The sequence below is a fragment of the Lissotriton vulgaris genome, chromosome 9, assembly GCF_964263255.1.
Source record: "Lissotriton vulgaris chromosome 9, aLisVul1.2, whole genome shotgun sequence".
Lineage (NCBI taxonomy): Eukaryota > Metazoa > Chordata > Amphibia > Caudata > Salamandridae > Lissotriton > Lissotriton vulgaris.
In genome coordinates, this window is record NC_141697.1 from 143,765,187 (window position 1) to 143,784,883 (window position 19,697).

The following is a 19,697-nucleotide window of genomic DNA, read 5'->3' on the forward strand; positions in this document are numbered from 1 at the left end:
TCTCTTCACCAGGCTTTGGAAACCATATCCATTGGCCTACAACTGTTTAGCTCTCTGGGGCTTTCAGTCAACTACCAGAAGTCCTTTCTCACACCCTCTCAGCGGATAACTTTTCTCCGCGCAACTTTGGATATACTCCAAAACAAGGTATTCTTATCCACAGAAAGGCAAGACACCATATTATCGCTGGCTCACAATTTAGCCAAAAAAGGAGTTTGCTTCAGTTCATCTCCTCAAAATAATTTCTCAGCATGATGTCCTTGGCTATCCTCATGGTACCCCATGCATGCCTCAGAATTAGACCTTTTCAAGAGCAGTTGGACAGACAATAGCTTTAAGTGGCCGAATCATTCCAAGACATTATTTAGATCACTTTGTTAATAAAGAAATACTTTTTGGTGGAAGTCCGTCAGCTATCTCTCTGTGGGTCTGACATTTCTCTCTCCACTTCCAGAGTTTGTTCTGACCACGAATGCCTCATTGGAAGGCTGGGGATCCCACCTTCAAGACCTCCAAGTAAGTGGCAAATGGAGTCTCTCTCCCAAATGCACATTATTTTCCTAGAATTGAGGGCAATTTTCCTAGTTCTCCAGTTGATACTCCCTGGAATACGAGCATCCTCTGTCCACATTTATACAGAAAACTCCACTTGCATTCACTATCTCAACAAGCAGGGAGAAATGAAGTCTCAGATTCTATCCTTAGAAGCCCAATAGATATGGGAATGGGCATTGCTACACCGAATTTTCATCAAAGCGGAACATCTTCCAGGAGTGAGAAACAACCTATCAGACAGCTTAAGCAGAATAGGTCAAAAATGTTACAAGTGGAAATTCAATCCGCTAATTCTCAACTCCATCTTTCGAGAATGGGAACCACCCAACTTAGACCTCTTTGCATCTCAAGAGAACCAGAAATCTGAAAGAAACAGGTTTGTATTAGATTCCTTACCTTAGAATATCCCCAGGCGTCAGACTGGATCCGGAAACTTTTGCATAGCAGTACCCTTGCGCGTCGGTAGGCGTCATCTGCGGCTCCGCGTCGGTCGTCGGCGTCGTTGGCGCCGGGATGACGTCGCCGGAGTACTTAGACGCCGCCTTCGCGTGCTGACGTCAGTTCTTCTTTTTTACGCGCCAGCAAGTGCAGATCCAGAAAAAGTTGTACCCTTAGTCAATTTTTGACTAACTTTTTCGATCCTTTTTGATCATCTTTCGAAGTCGCTCTACTCCGACGGTGCCGGTAGGGTTGCCCGGGTTCAAACCCTGCGTCGACTGCAACCGACTGATCTCGATTACCGACCCCCATCGCCAGTGCCTTCACTGTCTGGTCCCCGGCCATGACGACAAGTCCTGCTCCGACTGCCAGGCCCCGACGTCCAAAGCTAGACGGGAGCGGTCCCGCAAGCGACTCGAGCTCCGGCAGTCGGCCCGCGCCGCTTGAGGTCCCAGTCCGCGAGGAGGTCAAGGGACCGGTCGCGGGGTTGGAGTCATCATAGCTCCGGGAGTCGTCACCAGTCTTCGGGCTCGAAGTCCTCAGGTAAGAGGCACAAGACGTCGAAGAGGCGTCATCGCTCTTCTGACACTCCCTGACACTCGCGCGACGCGGCCGGGGGCTCCATACCCACCGGTCCCTGGGCAGAAAGCAACGCTGGAGGAGATCGACGCCTTCCTCATGGCCATGAGGTCGCTCGCTCCTCCATCGGGTTCCGCTGCGCCTTCGGGCCAAGCGGCCCCGACTGGGTCCCCAAGCGGGCCGGGTGCTTCGGCCCGAGCACCGTCGGCGACTTCGGTCCCGACGCCGCAGGGCCCCGCTGGATCCGGTTCCGGATCCGGGTCATCACCGGTCGACCTTACGACCTCGCCGGCGCCGGCCCCCAGGGTGTCACCTCCGGCGCCGTTCCAGGATGACGTCGTCCCTGGTCCTACCCTCGATTCGGGTCTGGCGTCGGAGCGGCGCCGCTCTCAACGCCGATGGGAGATTTCTATTTTTATGACCCGGCCCCATCCATTGACCCTGAGTATCAGGAGATGGGTGGCGAGGGGGATTGGGAGGGGTCCGAGAACCCTCTGGCACATGAGTGCCAGTCTTCTCAGGACTGGACAGGTGAGCTTGGGGAGGCCAGTGGTCTGGACACCTCGTCCGACACTGGTTTTGTCTCCCCTCCTACCGTGGCTACGGAGGAGGGGGCTGCGTATAGTGTGGTGCTGGCGCAGGCTGCCAAGGCCTTGGGCCTTGAGCTACCCTTCGCGGCCGTGAGGACTAATCTCCTCACTGAGGTCCTTAAACCGCAGGCAAGCTCGGCCGAGCCTCTGCTGCCGTTTAATGAGGCCTTTGTTAGATGTTCTTCTGGGCACTTGGTCCAAGCCCGCTACAGGTCCCCCTGTAGATAGGAACGTGGCCAGGCGCCACCACCCGGCTCCGGGCGACCCTTGCTTCCTGCCCACCCACCCCACCCCAGAGAGCCTGGTCATCTAGGCCTCTAACTCCCAAACCGCATTCCGGACGGCTCCCCCCGATCGGGAATCCAAGAGGTACGAGCAGTACGGGAAAAAGGTATTCTCCTCCCTGAGTTTGGGGTTGCGGTCAGTCAACACTGCGTGCCTCTTGGGCTGTTACACCCACTCTCTATGGGACACGGTCGCGGACGTGCTGCCACAATGTCCGGAGGAGGTCCGGACTAAACTCACCCAAGCCCTTGCGGAGGGTCGAGATGCGGCACGGTATTCCATCCGATTTGGGCTGGATACCACGGACTCACTGGGCAGAGCAATGGCAACGATGGTGGCGATTCGTCGCCACGCCTGGTTGAGGTCCGCCAACTTTTCGGCTGATGTCCAAAACTCCCTTATGGACATGCCGTTTGATGGCTGTCGCCTCTTTGGCGACAAGGCAGACCATGCGCTTGACCAGCAAACGGCTGCCTTTCGCTCCTTTCGTGGTCAAGGAAGGGGCGCCCCCACACGTCCTTCCAGCCAAGGGCCGCAGACTACCATCCAGCGCGGTGGCGGATGTGGAAACCGCTGTGGCGGCGGTCGGGGACAACGGGGAGGCCAGTCCACACCTGCCCCTACAGCATCCGCCTCAAAACCCTCCTAGTCTGAGCTTTCAGGCCCATGTGACGCCAGTGGGGGGCAGGGTTCGCCATCACCACCTCCACTGGAGCACTGTCACATCGGACAGGTGGTTGCTGCAAATTGTCCGAAGGGGCTACTCCCTCCCCTACGAGGCGTCCCCTCCAGCAATGCCACTGCAGTACCACTGCGTGTCGGGGGATCACTTGAAACTTCTACAAGAGGAAGGAAGAAACCGAAAAGCTTTTTGTCAGAAAAACACAGGGTGCACAACCAAAAGTATACACACCAGGTAAAAGTTCACATATAAGGTGGTGCAACTTGGTGAGTGGAGAGCCCTTGAACCACTCAACTATTGGTAGCAAAAACTACCAACTTTCAGGGATTGCGGGTTTACCCAATGCACTCAAAGGTAGGTTGCATGTTATGTAACATTCACAAGATTATATACAATAAACAAAGCGACTGAGAAATGTAGGAGTCTCCAGTGGGAGAGTAGTCCGATGGAGTCCTTTATTATGTAAAACAGCCAGCCGACACGTGTTTCATCGCTTTTGCGAATCCTCAGGGCTATATATGGCTGTTACCAACAAAAGGTCGCTCAGCTGGTGATAATTCCGACCCAGCCGGGCCCGTGACAGTAGGTGATAGATGACAGGGAGCAGCAGCCTCTCCCTGTATGTGGTAATTGGTAATTATCTTGATCTTGTAAAAGCGATCCAAATGAAATAATGATCCTTGTATATGACGTGTTGGAGAACTAATGATTACACGTGAATGTCTAAAGTGTCTTCACGCTGCTATAGTGCAGCCACAGAGTCGGGTGCGACTCCCGTAATGTGAAATTGACAGAGCCCAATTCTGATAAGAAGTGCAGCGTTGCCGCATACTTTTCTGGGTCGTGTTCCTGGAACACGACCCAGAAAAGTACGCACTTTAGCAGCGTGAAGACACTTTAGACATTCCTGCCGGCCCACCAGCATTACCTGTGGTTCACGGTAGGCCACGAGCACTTTCAGTTTACCGTGCTCCACTTCGGCCTTACCAGCGCCCCACGGGTGTTCACGAAAGTGATGGCAGTGGTCGCAGCTCATCTGCGCAGGTTAGGGCTTTTAGTCTTCCCCTACCTCGACGACTGGTTGTTGAAGGCGGGCTCGCCCCAGACAGTCGTCAGCCACCTCCAGACTACGGCCGACCTCCTGCACCTGCTGGGGTTCTCCATCAATGTGCCGAAGTCACACTTGTGTCCCTCTCAGAAGCTCCTCTTCATCGGAGCAGTTCTAGACTTGGCCCAGTTTCGGGTTTATTCTCCCGAACAGCGGGTTCGGGATATTCAGGCTCTGATTCCGATCTTTCAGCCGTTATCCCGAGTCTCGGTCAGGTTGATGCTGCAGCTTCTTGGGCTGATGGCCTCCTGCATCCTTCTGGTGCATCACGCCAGGTGGCGGATGCGGGCTCTGCAGTGGGACCTGAAGTTTCAGTGGGCCCAGCATCAGGGCAACTTGTCCAACCGTGTCTTGATCTCGGAGGGCACTGCAAGTCAGTTGCAGTGGTGGCTCACGGACCACGATTGGGTCAGCGGTAGATCCCTCTCCCTACCCCAACCACAGCACGTAGTTGTGACGGATGCGTCCCTCCAGGGCTGGGGGGGCCACATGGGAGAGGCAGAGATCAGAGGCCTCTGGTCTCCGGCGGAGTCCCGGCCCCACATCAACCTTCTGGAGCTGCGGGCGATCCGGCTTGCACTGAAGGCATTCCTCCCCTCTGTCCGGGGGAGTGTAGTGCAGATGTTCACGGATGAGACCACCGCCATGTGGTACTGCAACAAACAGGGCGGGGTGGGGTCATGGACCCTATGCCAGGAGGCTCTGCGCCTCTGGCAGTGGCTGGAACACCAGGCGTGACCCTGGTGGTTCAACACCTGGCAGGTTCCCTGAACGCCAGGGCGGACAAACTCAGCCGTCGGTGCATGATGGATCACGAATGGCGTCTGAACTCGGATGTGGCGCAAGTCCTCTTTCAGCAGTGGGGAGAGCCTTGGTTAGATCTATTCGCCACAGAAGAGAACGTGCAATGTCATCAGTTCTGCACGTTGGAATTTCCAAGGCGTAACTCGCTCGGAGACGCTTTTCGTCGCGAGTGGAGCTGCGGTCTGTTGTACGCCTTTCCGCATATACCACTACTGCCCAGAGTGCTGAAGAAGATCAGGCGCGACTGGACCAAAGTCACCCTTGTGGCTCCGGACTGGGCATGGAAATACTGGTATCCCGAGCCACTCAGCATGTCTGTCGATCCCCCGATTTGTCTGCCTCTTCAGTAGGACCTTCTGCCGTAGCAGCAGGGGACGGTCCTCCACCCAAACCTGTCCAGTCTCCACATCAATGCTTGGAGATTGAGCGGCTGCAGTTGAGGCCATTTGGCTTGCCTCCTGACGTTTGTAATGTGATTCTGGCAGCCAGGCGTCCCTCCACAAAGTCGGTATACACCTGCAGGTGGAACAGATTTGTGGCATGGTGCACAGCAAAGGCTGTGGATCCACTCTCTGCCCCCCTTTCTGAGGTTCTCCTCTTCCTTCTTTCTCTTGCCCAGCAGGGCTATGCTCTGGCCACTATCCAGGGCTACCTTTCTGCCCTTTCCGCCTTCTTACGGCTACCTGATCAGCCTTCTTTGTTCAAGTCCTCGATTGTAAATAGGTTCTTGAAGGGCATCACTCATATGTTTCCACATGTTCCTTTCGTGATGCCTCAGTGGGAATTGAACCGGGTTCTGACTTACCTGATGTGTGCTCCTTTTGAGCCGCTTCATAACTGTCCTCTCCATCTTCTTACTCTTAAGACTGCTTTCCTGGTTGCCATCACCTCTGCCAGGAGAGTGAGTGAGCTCCAGGCACTTTCCTCCAAGCCTCCTTTCCTTTCTATCCATACGGACAAGGTTGTGTTGCGGATAAGACCCTCTTTCCTGCCCAAGGTAGTCACAGCCTTCCACATCGGGCAGTCCATCACTTTGCCCACCTTCTTTCTGCCTCTGCATCCCTCTAACGAGGAAGAGCGGCTCCACCGTCTGGACCCAAAACATGCGCTCTCATTCTTTCTGGATCGCACATGCCAGTTCCGTGTGGATGACCAACTCTTTGTTGGTTGCGTGGGTGCTAAGATGGGACAGGCGGTGCACAAACGGTCCATCTTTTGGTGGGTTGTGTTGTGTATCAAGGCATGCTACTCTTTGGCTAAGAAGGAGCCTCCTGTTGGGCTGAGGGCCCATTCCACTCGGGCCACGGCGGCTACTACTGACCCGGGCCGGGCAGTCCCCTTGCATGACATCTGTCAGGCAGCTACGTGGGCCTCGCTGCACACGTTCGCAAGACACTACTGCCTGGACAGCCAAGTCCGGAGAGATGGCTTCTTTGGCCGTTCCGTCCTCCAGGACTTTCTGGTGTGATTATTGGTTTGCAGACCCACCACCGGGGTTGGTATTGCTGGGGTATCTATTCTAAGGTAAGGAATCTAATACTAACCTGTTTGTTTCAGATGCACAAGTTACTTACGTTTGGTAACAATATATCTGCGGTTCACGGTAGGCCACGAGCACTTTCAGTTTACCGTGCTCCACTTCGGCCTTACCAGCGCCCCACGGGTGTTCACGAAAGTGATGGCGGTGGTCGCAGCTCATCTGCGCAGGTTAAGGGTTTTAGTCTTCCCCTACCTCGACGACTGGTTGTTGAAGGCGGGCTCGCCCCAGGCAGTCTTCAGCCACCTCCAGACTACGGCAGACCTCCTGCACCTGCTGGGGTTCTCCATCAATGTCACACTTGTGTCCCTCTCAGAAGCTCCTCTTCATCGGAGCAGTTCTAGACTTGGTGCAGTTTCGGGTTTATCCTCCCGAACAGCGGGTTCGGGATATTCAGGATCTGATTCCGATCTTTCAGCCGTTATCCCGAGTCTCGGTCAGGTTGATGCTGCGGCTTCTTGGGCTGATGGCCTCCTGCATCCTTCTGGTGCATCACGCCAGGTGGCGGATGCAGGCTCTGCAGTGGGACCTGAAGTTTCAGTGGGCCCAGCATCAGGCCCTCACAGGAGCCTACCACTGCACCCATTGACACCCCGCCCAACTGATCACAAGCTGTCGCAGGTGAGTGTCGATTAATTCCTGCCGCAATCCCGGGCCCAGCTGACACGCCCACTCGCGCTGGACACGCCCCCTTTTTCCTGGCATTTAAACGTGCGCTGATCGAGAGCGCAGCGTTTACTTAACTGCTCCTGAGGCGAAAAGCCGGGAGTCTCTACAGCCTGCATTCTTTTAATGATTGGTGTAATAATTTGTGTTTTTAAAACTTACTCACTCACAGGAGCCTGCCACTGCACCCATTGACACCCCGCCCAGCTGATCACAAGCTGTCGCGGGTGAGTGTCGATTAATTCCTGCCGCCATCCCGGGGCCCAGCTGACACGCCCACTCGCGCTGGACACGCCCCAATTTTCCCCTCCCCTTCTTCCACCATATAACATGTGTGTTCACCGGAAGCGCAGCGGACGAGCGCAGCGGGCGCGACGATTGCGTGCCGAAGGCGCGCTTAAGGCAAGCTCGTCTGCGCTCGTCCGCGCCGAGGCCGGGCCAGGGGCCATTCCCCCTGCCCCTGACATGCCACACACTACTCATAAATCGAGCACATACAAATATACCACTGAACAACTCCTACAATTGAACACCTTAGCAGATCTGCCTCATCCTTTACCACATCTGCTATTCACCAATCCTATCTTAGGACCTCACAAATGTCTAGCTTTTTCCCCTCCCACCACCCCCACTCCCCAGGTTTCAGCAGCGCTTATTAATGCGCGCTCTGTCCCTAAGCACAAAACCGAAATCCTAGATCTTATCGAGTCTCACAACCTAGACCTCCTGTTTATCACTGAAACCTGGGGTGATGACTCCTCAGGTCCAGATTTTAAAGCAGCTACCCCAGAAAATTACTGTGTATGCAGGTTAGACAGAATCAAAAGAAAAGGAGGGGGAATAGCCATTATCTATAAGAACCACCTTAAAGTTAATATTACAGATGCTAAATATAGTGATTGTGAGGCTTTCTCTTTCACCATCAGCCTCTCCAGTAACCAATCTTTTATAGGCATGCAGATTGAAATTTTTCAACAACCTTAATAACCTTATCGAGGTCTCAGCAGGAGCGCCACATTTGACCATACTGGGAGACTTCAATTTCCATCTTGAAGCCACCTGTGATCCTGATACCGCGGTACTAATTAGCGATCTTGCAGCTGCCGGCCTACAGCAAATTGTCAACCAGCCCACCCATAAAGCCGGACACACCCTAGATGGGTTATTTACCAGCAACCCCCACATTTTGGTCTCCAAGGTGATCCCTCTTATTTGGACCGATCACTCTGCAGTATGCTTCTCCATAAAACTTAATTCCTTTTCATTTTCCCCTACATCTTCTTCTTCTTTTACTTTTAGAGACTGGAAAAATATTTATCCTCCTCACCTTGCTGCATTGCTGCTTGACAGCATTACTACTACCGAACAGGACCCTTCATTGGCCTCCACCAATTATCTTAACAGCCTAAATACGGCTTGTCTCAATTTAGCTCCCCTCAAAACCTCCCATCATAGCAGAAAACTCCCCTCGCCCCCTTGGTTCTCGGAATCCCTCCGACTGCAGAGACAGCACTGCAGAAACCTGGAAAACATTGGCGCCGCTATTATAATCCTACGGACAAAATTGTGTACAAAAGCGCCCTTTCCAAATACAAAGATCTTATAACCGCCGAAAAAACATTTTACTTTACCTCCCAAATCAACCAGGCAAATAACTCATCTAAAAAACTGTTCCAGGTGGTCACCCACCTCTCCAACCCCCCTGCTCCCAGCTTTGATGAAACTCAATCCCTTTGTCATTCTATTGCTAATTTCTTCAAAGATAAAGTTATTGCCATTTTCTCAGCCTTCACTCACGCTCCTCCCACTGTCACTACGAATCTATCAGCACATTGTAATACATCCAGCTTCTCGGTCTTCGAAGCTGTCACGGAGGAACAAGTCTATCGACTTGTTTCGGGTACAAAATCAGGATCACCATTAGACCCTTGCCCACCTGCCATTCTCAATCTCATTCCCGAAGCTATCTCCCCCGCCCTTACGTCCATTTGTAACGCTATGTTTACAATGGGCACCTATCCTTCAGTCTGGAAGGAGGCTATCATTCAGCCACTTCTTAAAAAACCCACTCTCGATCCCCTTCTCTCTGCTAGTTACCGACCCATTGCATGTCTCCCGTTCCCAGCTAAAGTATTTGAAAAAGCAATGAACACACAACTATCAAACTTTATAGACAATAATAATCTACTGGACGATACCCAATTTGGGTTTAGACAGGGTCATGGAACAGAGACTGCGTTACTAAAAGCTGCAGATGAAATAAGGATGACACTGGACAAAGGAGTCGCAGCTGTATTAATACTATTAGATCTTTCTGCAGCCTTCGACACGGTCGATCATGTCATCTTGATCGACCGTGTCTCAGCTATAGGAATTAAGAACAAAGCGAAAGAACTTCTAGCATCCTTCCTAGCTGACCGTCCACAAACAGTAAAAATGGGCCATTTCACCTCCCACACCTTCACTCTTCCATGTGGCATCCCACAGGGCTCCTCGCTAAGTCCGACACTGTTTAACATTTATGTTTCGGACTTAGCGAGGGTAATAAAATCTTATGGAATCGCCCTTACAACTTATGCCGACGATACACAACTGGTGCTATCTGTACACAGTGACGGCGCCTCAGTTGCTGCAAATTTCCAAGAGGGAATGCGGGCTATCAGTACCTGGATGTCATCAAACTGTCTCAAACTAAACTCTGACAAAACAGAGGTGATGAAATTCGGGAAACTGGAACCTGCTTGGTCCCCGCAATGGTGGCCACCGGAAATGGGAGCTCCACCCCAACCAGTCACTAAGGTTCGCAACTTGGGAGTTATATATATATATTTTTTTTTTTAATTTTTTGAAAACCTTTATTGTCGAGTCAGTGCACACAGCTATTTAGCCTTACATCCGGAGGCTAGGCAGCATATCATCGGTCAGACGGCTGGTGTACAAGAAGCATGTTACCAAATTGTACCAAGGTTTTTATTTGTAGTTTTAAGAAATTAACTAAGATGAAAAAGAGAAAGCACCAAACTAGTGCTAAAAAGCAAGGCAATTTAAACATTTGTGTAACAGAGCCCGAGCATAGGAAAGGCTAGGCCAAATAACCTAAAAAAAATCTGAACAGCACGCGATTGCAAGACCATAGAGGGGGGGAGGATATAGGATAGATATGCTAATAGAACATGTGTTGGAGCCATAGGCTACGGGGACAGCCGTTCTTCCAGGGGGGCGGTGTCAGGCAATAGGCAGATATCCGCAAAAGTCAGGACAATGGCACTCGGGTCGGTGACAGTCACACCGTCCGCCCCCAGCACCTCCGGGACCACACGGCTGGCTCTCTATTTTTTATCCAGCCAAGCGATGAGTTTGCCCGCCTTATCCCCGACATCGTAGATCCTACCCTGTTGCTCTCTACCTATGACCTTGGCAGCATCAGTAACAGTAGCCCGATACTCTGACTGTTTAAGTGAGAGAACAAGGAGTAGGTCCGGTGTCGGGTCGACTTCCAATTGGGAGTCCAGATCTTTAGTTTCAGATTCGATACGCACCACATCCGCGTCTCTGCGTCTCCGAACATCAGCAATAAGGGAGAACACCTCACCCCTCAAGACCGTCTTAAATGCCTCCCATAGGGTAACAGCCGATGTAACTGACCCCGAGTTTTCAGAGAAATAAAGCTCAATAGCCTTGGCCATGAGTCCACGGGTCTTGGGGTTGCGGAAGTACCACGGATTAAACAATACCACCCTCTCGGTCGCCACGATGTCGAAGTCAAAGGACACCCAGACCGGGGAGTGGTCTGAGATGCCCCTAGCCAGTAATCGGGCTTCAGAGACTGCCGACGCGTGGGCCGCTAGAGCCAGAACATAATCGATTCTGGAGAGGCTTCCATGTGCCCCTGAGGGGAATGAGTATTGACTCTGGGTAGGATGCATGAGCCACCAGCAGTCAATAAGTCCCATGGTATCCAGGAAGTCGGGGAGCCACAATTGCGAACCTCGGAGATCTCTGGGTGGATGTCTTTCTAGGGTCCCCGAACAAACTGAATTGAAGTCGCCTCCTATAATAAGCAGACCCTCAGGGAGACCTAAAATGGCGCCCCCAATGTCCTGAAACGTGTTGTTTTGCAACCCAGGGGGAACGTAAACCGAAACCAGAACCAACGACCGTCCCTCCCATCTCCCTGAGAAGGCAACGTACCGCCCCCTCTCATCTGCAACACTAAAGTCAATCTCAAAAGGGAGAGACGCGCGCACCATGATCCCCGCCCCCCGGGACCCCGAAGAGAACCCCGAGTGTGCCACCATCTTGAAACCCTTCCTGTTAAGCGCTTGGCATGTGTTTCCCACCAAGTGTGTCTCTTGTAGCAAAATAACGTCAGGCATACATCTTTTAAACAGTTGCAGAACCACACCTCTCTTAATGCGATCCCCCAGCCCGTTGACATTCCAACACAATACTTTTAGTTTCCTACCCCCCATCGTCGAAATGTGGGCCTTCGCCAGTCCCGGCAGGCATCATAGTTACATAATCAGAAGAATTACAGTCTTTACATTGCCTTGAAGAAGAGAAAGAGAAAAAAAGGAAAAACATACAACCAACAATCGAACCACCCCCCACCCTGCACCCCTGCATCAGACTAAGTAGCCCCCCCAACCAGCAGTGTGCCTGTCGCTCCAGAAAACTACGCTACAGAAAGACCCTAGAGGAGAATGGAGATCACACAAGCCCCCCCGCCACCCTCCATAACAAAGTGAAGGATATTCATTATAAAGTGCAGTAGTGTGACACCGGTTGTCACCAACAGTCCCACCGTCCAATAAAGTTGCGAGAATAGACTCTACTCCTGTTGCTCAGGGCCTCCCGAGGCGCCCTCCGAATGTTCCTCGCGTTCATCATGTCTCTGCGGCAAAGTGTCCAACCACTCGCTCACCACTTCAGGCAAATCAAAGAATATAGCACGGCCATCATGTTCAATGTGCAGTTTCGCAGGGAACATCATTGAGTACTTCATCCCCAGGTCTCTGAGTCGCCTCTTCACCCCGCGAAACTTTGTCGCTGCTGCTGTACCGACCGAGTAAAATCCGGATAAAAGTTTATATCCGCATTTTGGAACTTAAGCGGCCCGTTCCTTCTTGAGGCCTGCAGGATAGCGTCCCGATCCCTGAAGTTAAACAGCCGTGCACTTCAGGGGGCACCCAGTTTCGGGCGTCCCCCCGGCAGTCTATGAGCTCGCTCCACTGAGAAGAAATGGCTGAGGCCCGCAGGGGCCAGATGAGTTTGTATCAGGTCTTCCACAAAAAGATCGGTGGCCGATTCCTCTGCCCCTTCTGGTACTCCAATGATTCGAACGTTCTGTCGCCTGGCACGTCCTTCAAAATCATCCAGTCGCCTCGAGAAAAGATCTTTGGCCGACCTCAAGTCTCGGACCTCTGTTTGTAGGTCCGATACATCAGTTGTGAGGCTCGCGGTTTTAATGTCCAACGATTTGACCCTATTGTTGGTCTTACCCAGATCGGCTCTAATCAAATTGATCTCAATCGCCAGGGTATCGACTTTATGCGTCAGGACCTCATGTTGTTTGTGCATCTCAGTTTTGATGCCCGCAATGGCGCCCATAACATCATGGAGTGTCAGGTCCGACGTGTCTGGCGACTCGTCTCGATGAGAGTCCTTAGGCCGGGCAGCTGCGCCTGGTGAGTTCTTCTGCTGGGCGTAGCGATCCATTTTGTTCGATTGGGAATAAGTAGTTTTCCTACTCACTCGGATCGTCGCCTTATCTGGCTCGTCTTTGCCCGCCATGATGGTTTCGGGGACCAGAACAATGGATCGCACACCAAGGCCACACCAGCTCTTCAATGCGACTTTCAGGTGCCGCAGACACCAGTTGCTGATCAGTGCCGTACCACTCCGCAACTCCGCGTGCTTCGTTGGGCCAACGGAGTAGGCACTCTCACAGCACACCGCTTATGTGTGACAACGTCGCAGTCGTCAGTCACCACACAGGCAATAGCACGTCACCGGCACGAATCTTCAACACGGTGTAACTCCGCCTAGGAGTGTCGGATTTTGAATCGGACAGCGGGTCCCGTCTCAACAACCGTTCACCCACAATATTCCACTGCCGTGGATCAGGATTCTCATCAGGATTTATGCGGAGGGTCGAAGGGTCTCCGGAGCTCCGAGCTTACGCGGCCATCTTGCTTGCCCGCGAAGCTCCTCCCCTTGGGAGTTATATTTGATGACAAAATGACCTTTCATCATCACGTCGACTCCGTGGTCTCTTCATCTTTTTTTATCCTGAAAAGGATCAAAAAACTCCTGCCATACCTTCCCTCCTCAGCCGGCAAAACTCTAATCAGCACCTTGGTCTTCTCCAAAATAGATTACTGTAATGCCCTCCTTCTTAATGCCCAGGAAAAAGTCATGAACAGACTGCAGCTAGTCCAGAACGCTTCTGCTAGAGTTTTACTGGGAGTTCCCAAGTTCACATCCATTTCCCCTTTTATCTGGCAACTCCACTGGCTCCCAGTCAGGAGCCGAACAAAATTTAAGTCACTTTGTATTGCCTATAAAGCAGTCAACAACTTGGGCCCACAGTTCCTCAGAAGAAGCCTTTGTCCCCTGGTATATTCTAGAAATCTCCGCTCCTCCTCTGCTCACTTGCTTAAAGTCCCGCGAACAAAGAAGGCCAACTGGGGTGACAGGTGCTTCACAGTTTCCACGGCCAAACTTTGGAACACACTGTCCCTGCACATCAAAACTGCCCCTACTCTCATCAGCTTTAGGAAAAAATTAAAAACCTGGTTCTTTACACTATAATCCATCTGCTGTAGCTACGGTTCTGTATTCTGAGCGCCGAGACACCTCCGGGTATTTGTGCGCTTTAAAAATTGCATAAACATAAACATCTGTAAGAAACAGTAGTTAGTGTTAGATTCCTTATCGCCCCACCCATCCTCCCCATTCTGCGAACCGATATCTAGGGTTAAGGTCATCCCCTTTCAGGGCCCTAGTTTCATCGCACCAGTGTTGGTTTTTATCATGGCTCTGCGTTTCTGGTGCGGAAAAGCTGTGTATAAGAACTGACCTCAGCGCGTGAGGGCAGCGTCTAAGTACTCCGGCGACGTCATCCTGGCGCCAACGACGCCGACGACGGACGTGGAGCTACAGACGCGCAAGGGTACTGCTACGCAAAAGTTTCCGGATCCAGTCTGACGTCTGGGATATTCTAAGGTAAAGAATCTAATACTAACTACAGTTTCTTACAGATATATCGTTACCGAAGGTAAGTAACTTGAGCATTATGGTTCTTTGCCAGCTGGGAATGCTGTTATGATGAGATGGTCAGGAATCTTTGCCTATGCTTTTCCCCCATACCCTGTCCTCTCCAGAGTTCTAATGAAGATGAAAAGAGAACTGTTCACTGAGCTTCTTCTACTCTCGGAGTCCAAGCCTTATCACCTTCCAGTGATAACAACTCTACTGACCATGAGCAAGGGATAAATCCTGCACTCACATCCAGCCTCTCTTCAGTTGCATACTTGGCACCTGAATTCAATGAATTCAAAGATTTAAACATCCCCAGGACTTTAGGGATGTTTTGTCTAGGTCTAGAGCTAAGTCCGCCAATAAAACGTATTGATTAAAATGGAATTATTTTTTTTGTTCTTGGTGCCTTCAGAACAACATTCACCCTCTTCTCTCATCTCCGGAACAAGTTGTGCCTTATCTACTCTCCCTGGCAAAGTCAGATCTTGCATGTGCATCAGTGAGCGTCCACCTCACAGCCATCTCCGGATACAGGTGTACTTCTGATACTTCCTACATTTGTTCCTCTCGTGTCATCAAACAATTGATGAAGGAATTATTTAGAACTTTTCCTCCCATTCGGTCCACTCAGTGTCTCAACATAGTCCTATCTCAACTGATGAAACCACCGTTTGAGCCAATTCACAAAATAGAACTCAAGTTCCTGACTTGGAAGATGGTATTACTTATAGCTATTACCACTGCGAGGAGAGTAAGTAAAATCCAAGCTTTCACTATAAGAGAACCTTACTTATGATTCACAGAGGAATACATTTTACTGAGAACAAATCCTAAATTCATCACAAAGGTTCCAACTCAGTTTCACCTTAATGAGCGTATTGTCCTCTGCACTTTTTTTCTACATCCTTCCTCTCCAGCAGGGAAGTTTCTTCACTCTTTAGACATTAAAGGACGTCTTAAGTTTTATTTGCAAAGAACTTGGGGCTAGATGTAGGTAATTCTATTTTACCACTTCTAAAATACCGAATTTTACCGATTCGGTATTTAAGAAGTGGTAAAATAGAAGGGGGCTTATGTAGGTATTTCAGAATCGGTAAATACAGAATCTGTAAGATTCGGTATTTACCGATTCGGTAAATACAGAATCGGCATTCCCCATTGATTCCTATGGGCCTTGAAGCCTATAGGAATCAATGGTGAATACTGAATCGGTATTTACCGATTCTGTAAATTCAGATTTTTGCAAGGGTGCAGGGGGTGTCACTTTGACACCCTCTGGCACCCCAATTCCAGACTTGTGTGCCATGTGGCACACAGACATGCCCTAAGGGCATGTCTGTGTGTCACATTGCACAGGTGTGCATGCACTGATGTGCATGCACACCTGGATTCGGTATTTTTCCACCCAATTGGTTTGAGTGGTAAAATACTGAATCTGAAAGGCCTGCGGCACTCAAAGATGTGCTACCTACATGTGGTTTTACAGAATCGGTATTTTTACCGAGTCTGTATTTACCGATTCGGTAATTTTACCGAATCTGTAAATACAGATTCTGTAAAATACCGATTCTGTAAAGCATGCTCCTACATTAGAAAACCCTAATACCGGTCGGAAACGGCCGAAATCGGCCGTTTCCGACCGGTATTAGGTCTCCTACATCGAGCCCTAAGCAACTACGGAAAACAGATCAATTGCTGGTGTTACATGGACCTCAAAGACTGGGTGCTTCAGTCACAAAGAGAACTATTGCAAGATGGATTCCTGCAACTATTCAGCTTTGCCATACTACAATGGGTAAACCGCTCACAGTCAAGGCCAAAGCACATTCAAGGGCAATATTCTCTGCTGCTGCTCTATCTGCTGACGTCCTGTTGGACAAGATTTGCCATGCCGCAACATGGAAGAGTAAACATACTTTCACATGGCATTATTGTCTGGATCTGGCTACTTACAGTGACGCAGCTGTAGGACAGGCGGTCTTGCAACATCTATTTCAATAAGGTAAGTCTCTATTCTTAGAGGTATTTTTCCTTCTTCATTTATTTCTTTTTACTATTATAAAGTTCTAAGATACTGTTTTGCTTTTGCAATATGTTAAGGTATATGGATTTATATTAATACCCACCACCCAATTTAATTTTTACTTCTATGCTTGTGTGCCTATACAACTGCTATCTACTCTGATTCAAACATGTGAATCGTTGAAAGATCCAATAATGGAGAAGAAAATTAGTTACTTACCTGTAACTACGGGTCTCCCATATTGGTATCTTTCATAGATTCACATGCGACCCACCCTCCTCTCCTGAGAGGCTTTCCTCATTTCCTCAAGTCTGTAGTTTCACACTGTTGCTTGAACATCTGTGGAACTCAGTGTCTCTAGGGAGTGTTCTACAGGGTGCTATCCCCTTATTGGTTGTTGTTCAAGTTTGGTTCTTTTTTTTACAAAAGAAAGTAGATAGGCTATTGCAGTGACTGCTCATTGCATTGTAGCCTATAATAGTATTATCTACTGCTTTTATGGTAATACACTGGGACTCCCACTACGACGACTGGGATGATTCAAGCATCTGATGGCACAAAACTGGACAAAGGACATGGGAGTATCCTCTCCACTGTACAACTCCTTCTCTGGGAGGGAAGCTTGAATCGTCCCAACCCTTTCCTTAGGGTACTTAAGAGCTTACCTGTGGGTGGGTCCCTAGATTCGTCATGAGACAAGATTCAGATCAAGATACCACTTAATCTTCGACTTTCTGGGTACATTGGACTTCGCTCTGGGCACCAAGGCTGCAACTGGGATAGCATTATCTACTGCTTTTATTGTAGTACAGTGGAACTCCCACTACAACGTGGGGGATGATTCAACCATGTGAATGTATGAAAGATACCAATACTGGAGAACCATAGCTACAGGTAAGTAACTCATTTTTGTGTGTATTTCTACATGTTAAACGGTGAAGTGGATGCTTTGTAAATAACAGTGGAGACCTCTGGGCTACATCTGTGGTGTCATGCTTTTATTGCAGAGAGACCTTGCGGCCATCAAGAAGGAGGTGGAGCGGGTTCACAGGGAGGCTCAACGTGTTAGCCTGGAGTATCCACAGGTGAAGGAGAATGTGGCAGAAAGGCTGATTGAGGTGAAGGAATGCTGGGAGAAGCTGTTCAGGAAGTGCCAGGAGAGGAAAGAGAGACTGGTACAGGCCGAACAGGTCCAGCTCTACTTCAATGAATGCAGAGAACTCATGTAGGTGACCGTTTAATGTATTAATGTTAATTTATTTGAATTTCGGAGCACACTAATGCGAACCGTTGAACTGCAGGGGACCATTGGGAAATCACTGGGGCTAAGGGCCTAGGATCCCTGGTGTACAGTGACTACCTCACACTAGTGGTCAACTTGGTACTCATACATATCAACATAGGAAAACATTATATTGTTCTGGTGTTGCTAAGTCTGACAACCCAGCTTTGCCAGCCTGTGTGCAGTTTGGATTGGGTGCAACCTTTCATTAAAAGTATCAGATGAAACTGAGATATGTAATTTTAAAGATTTTAGTGTAAATAGCACCAAAAAGCACAACACACTAACAGGATATCTGGTATTGCCAGACAGGGAGAAAGTCACAAGTTCAGGCCAACCGTGATGGAGCACGATTGGCTACAGGGACCCAGTTAGGCTCACTGAACAAGGTACCCTCAATCCTGGTTTGTGGAGCGTTGCAAGGGTACTCATCGACAATGCACTGCGCAGCGAAGTGGTGCGTCAATTCCGAGATGCAGCAAGGCTGCAATGCAAGCTCCTGTGTTGTCGTCGAGGATCCCATCAACTAGGGCTTATGAAGCAAAGTTCGGCATCGAGGATGCGGCACGCAGTCGAGGCAATGCACTGGTTATGATGCTCTGCCAGGCTGCGATGCAGAGTCCGGTCATCGTTGAGGCTGCTGTCATTGAAGGATTAGAAGGCTTGCACCAAGGATGCATTGCACAGCTGCAGTTCCGATGATGTGTTGAGTTGCAATGTGATGTGGGTCTTTGCAATGGTTCTGATCCATGCAGTAGCAGTGATGCATCGGTTTTGCTCAGGATTAAGCTGTATAGCAGAGAATATGCATTGGTTCCACTAGACCACAGAGGCTGGCAGAGCACCTTATGCTCACTTCCAAGGGTCCTGGACTAGGGTGGCATTGCATAGCAGGGTAGGCTCACAGATGGCAGAGTCCAAGTGGAGAGGATGTGGGAGAGGATATGGCCTAAGGGCTAGGGTGGTCAACCTCAAATCTGTGGAACTCGGTTCGAGTCTCAGCAAATACGCTGAACGTCCTGTGGCTCTGAGAAAAGCACTTAATCACCCTATGCCTAACAAAAAATGAAGATGTCTGTCTGTAACGAAACTAGCACTCTGATACCCGATACCTTCGGATCAAGTTTGCTATATAAAACTTAGACAAAAAAAAGTGCTGGCTTCAAGGTTGTGGGAGTCTCCTGTCCCTGAGGCTCTAGTCAGGAGGCCAGCCAACTAGCCCTTGGAGTCACTCTGCTGTTTCCGGGTTCAACAGATGCAGGTCCAGTCCTTCTCAGCTGGCAAGAGGGCAGCAGATATTAGGTCAGCACAGCAGCAGTTCAGCAAGGCAGTGCTCCAGCAGGGCAGCAATCCAGCAGAGTGGCAGTCCTTCAGCAGCACAGCAGCCCTTTTCGTAACAGAATATCCACAGGCCCAAAAGTCTACTGAAGAGGTGGTTTTCGAGGTCCAATATTTATAACCAGTAGTGCCTTCAAAGGGGGAGAAGCGTCTAGAGGTATCCCTTTGAGGTCACCAGGCATCCTCTTTTCCCTGTCCTGGCTCCACACTAACTACAGGGAGTATTCAGCCCTTTGTGTGGAGGCAGGACACACGTGTAAATAGGGCTGTGCTTATCTCTGCTCTCTCTCATCCGGACAGTGATGGCCCATCTAGGCACACCTAAGCTCTCTATTGTTTGTAGTTGTCTAGAAGAAATACACAAAACCCAACTATCAGCTACACCCATTCATGTGACCCAGAGACAGGCTACAGGCCATAAATGGGTAAGGTAGCAAAATTCCAACTTTGTCATTTTCAAAATTATAATTTTAAGCCCAACTCCACCATAAATTAGGATTTTTCTTTACATTTCCAAAGACATCAAACATGATTTGGAAATGACAGC

At 50.1% G+C, this 19,697-nt stretch overlaps 1 protein-coding gene across 1 annotated transcript in view; it reads left to right on the forward strand.

Annotated features, from left to right (window-relative positions):
• SPTBN5 (spectrin beta, non-erythrocytic 5) overlaps positions 1-19,697 on the forward strand; it is a 2,284,272-nt gene that overhangs the window by 2,081,130 nt on the left and 183,445 nt on the right. The window contains exon 60 of the mRNA XM_086937224.1: positions 17,538-17,755. Within this exon, the coding sequence (XP_086793350.1) occupies positions 17,538-17,755 (218 nt within the window). The remainder of the gene's footprint in view (positions 1-17,537; positions 17,756-19,697) is intronic.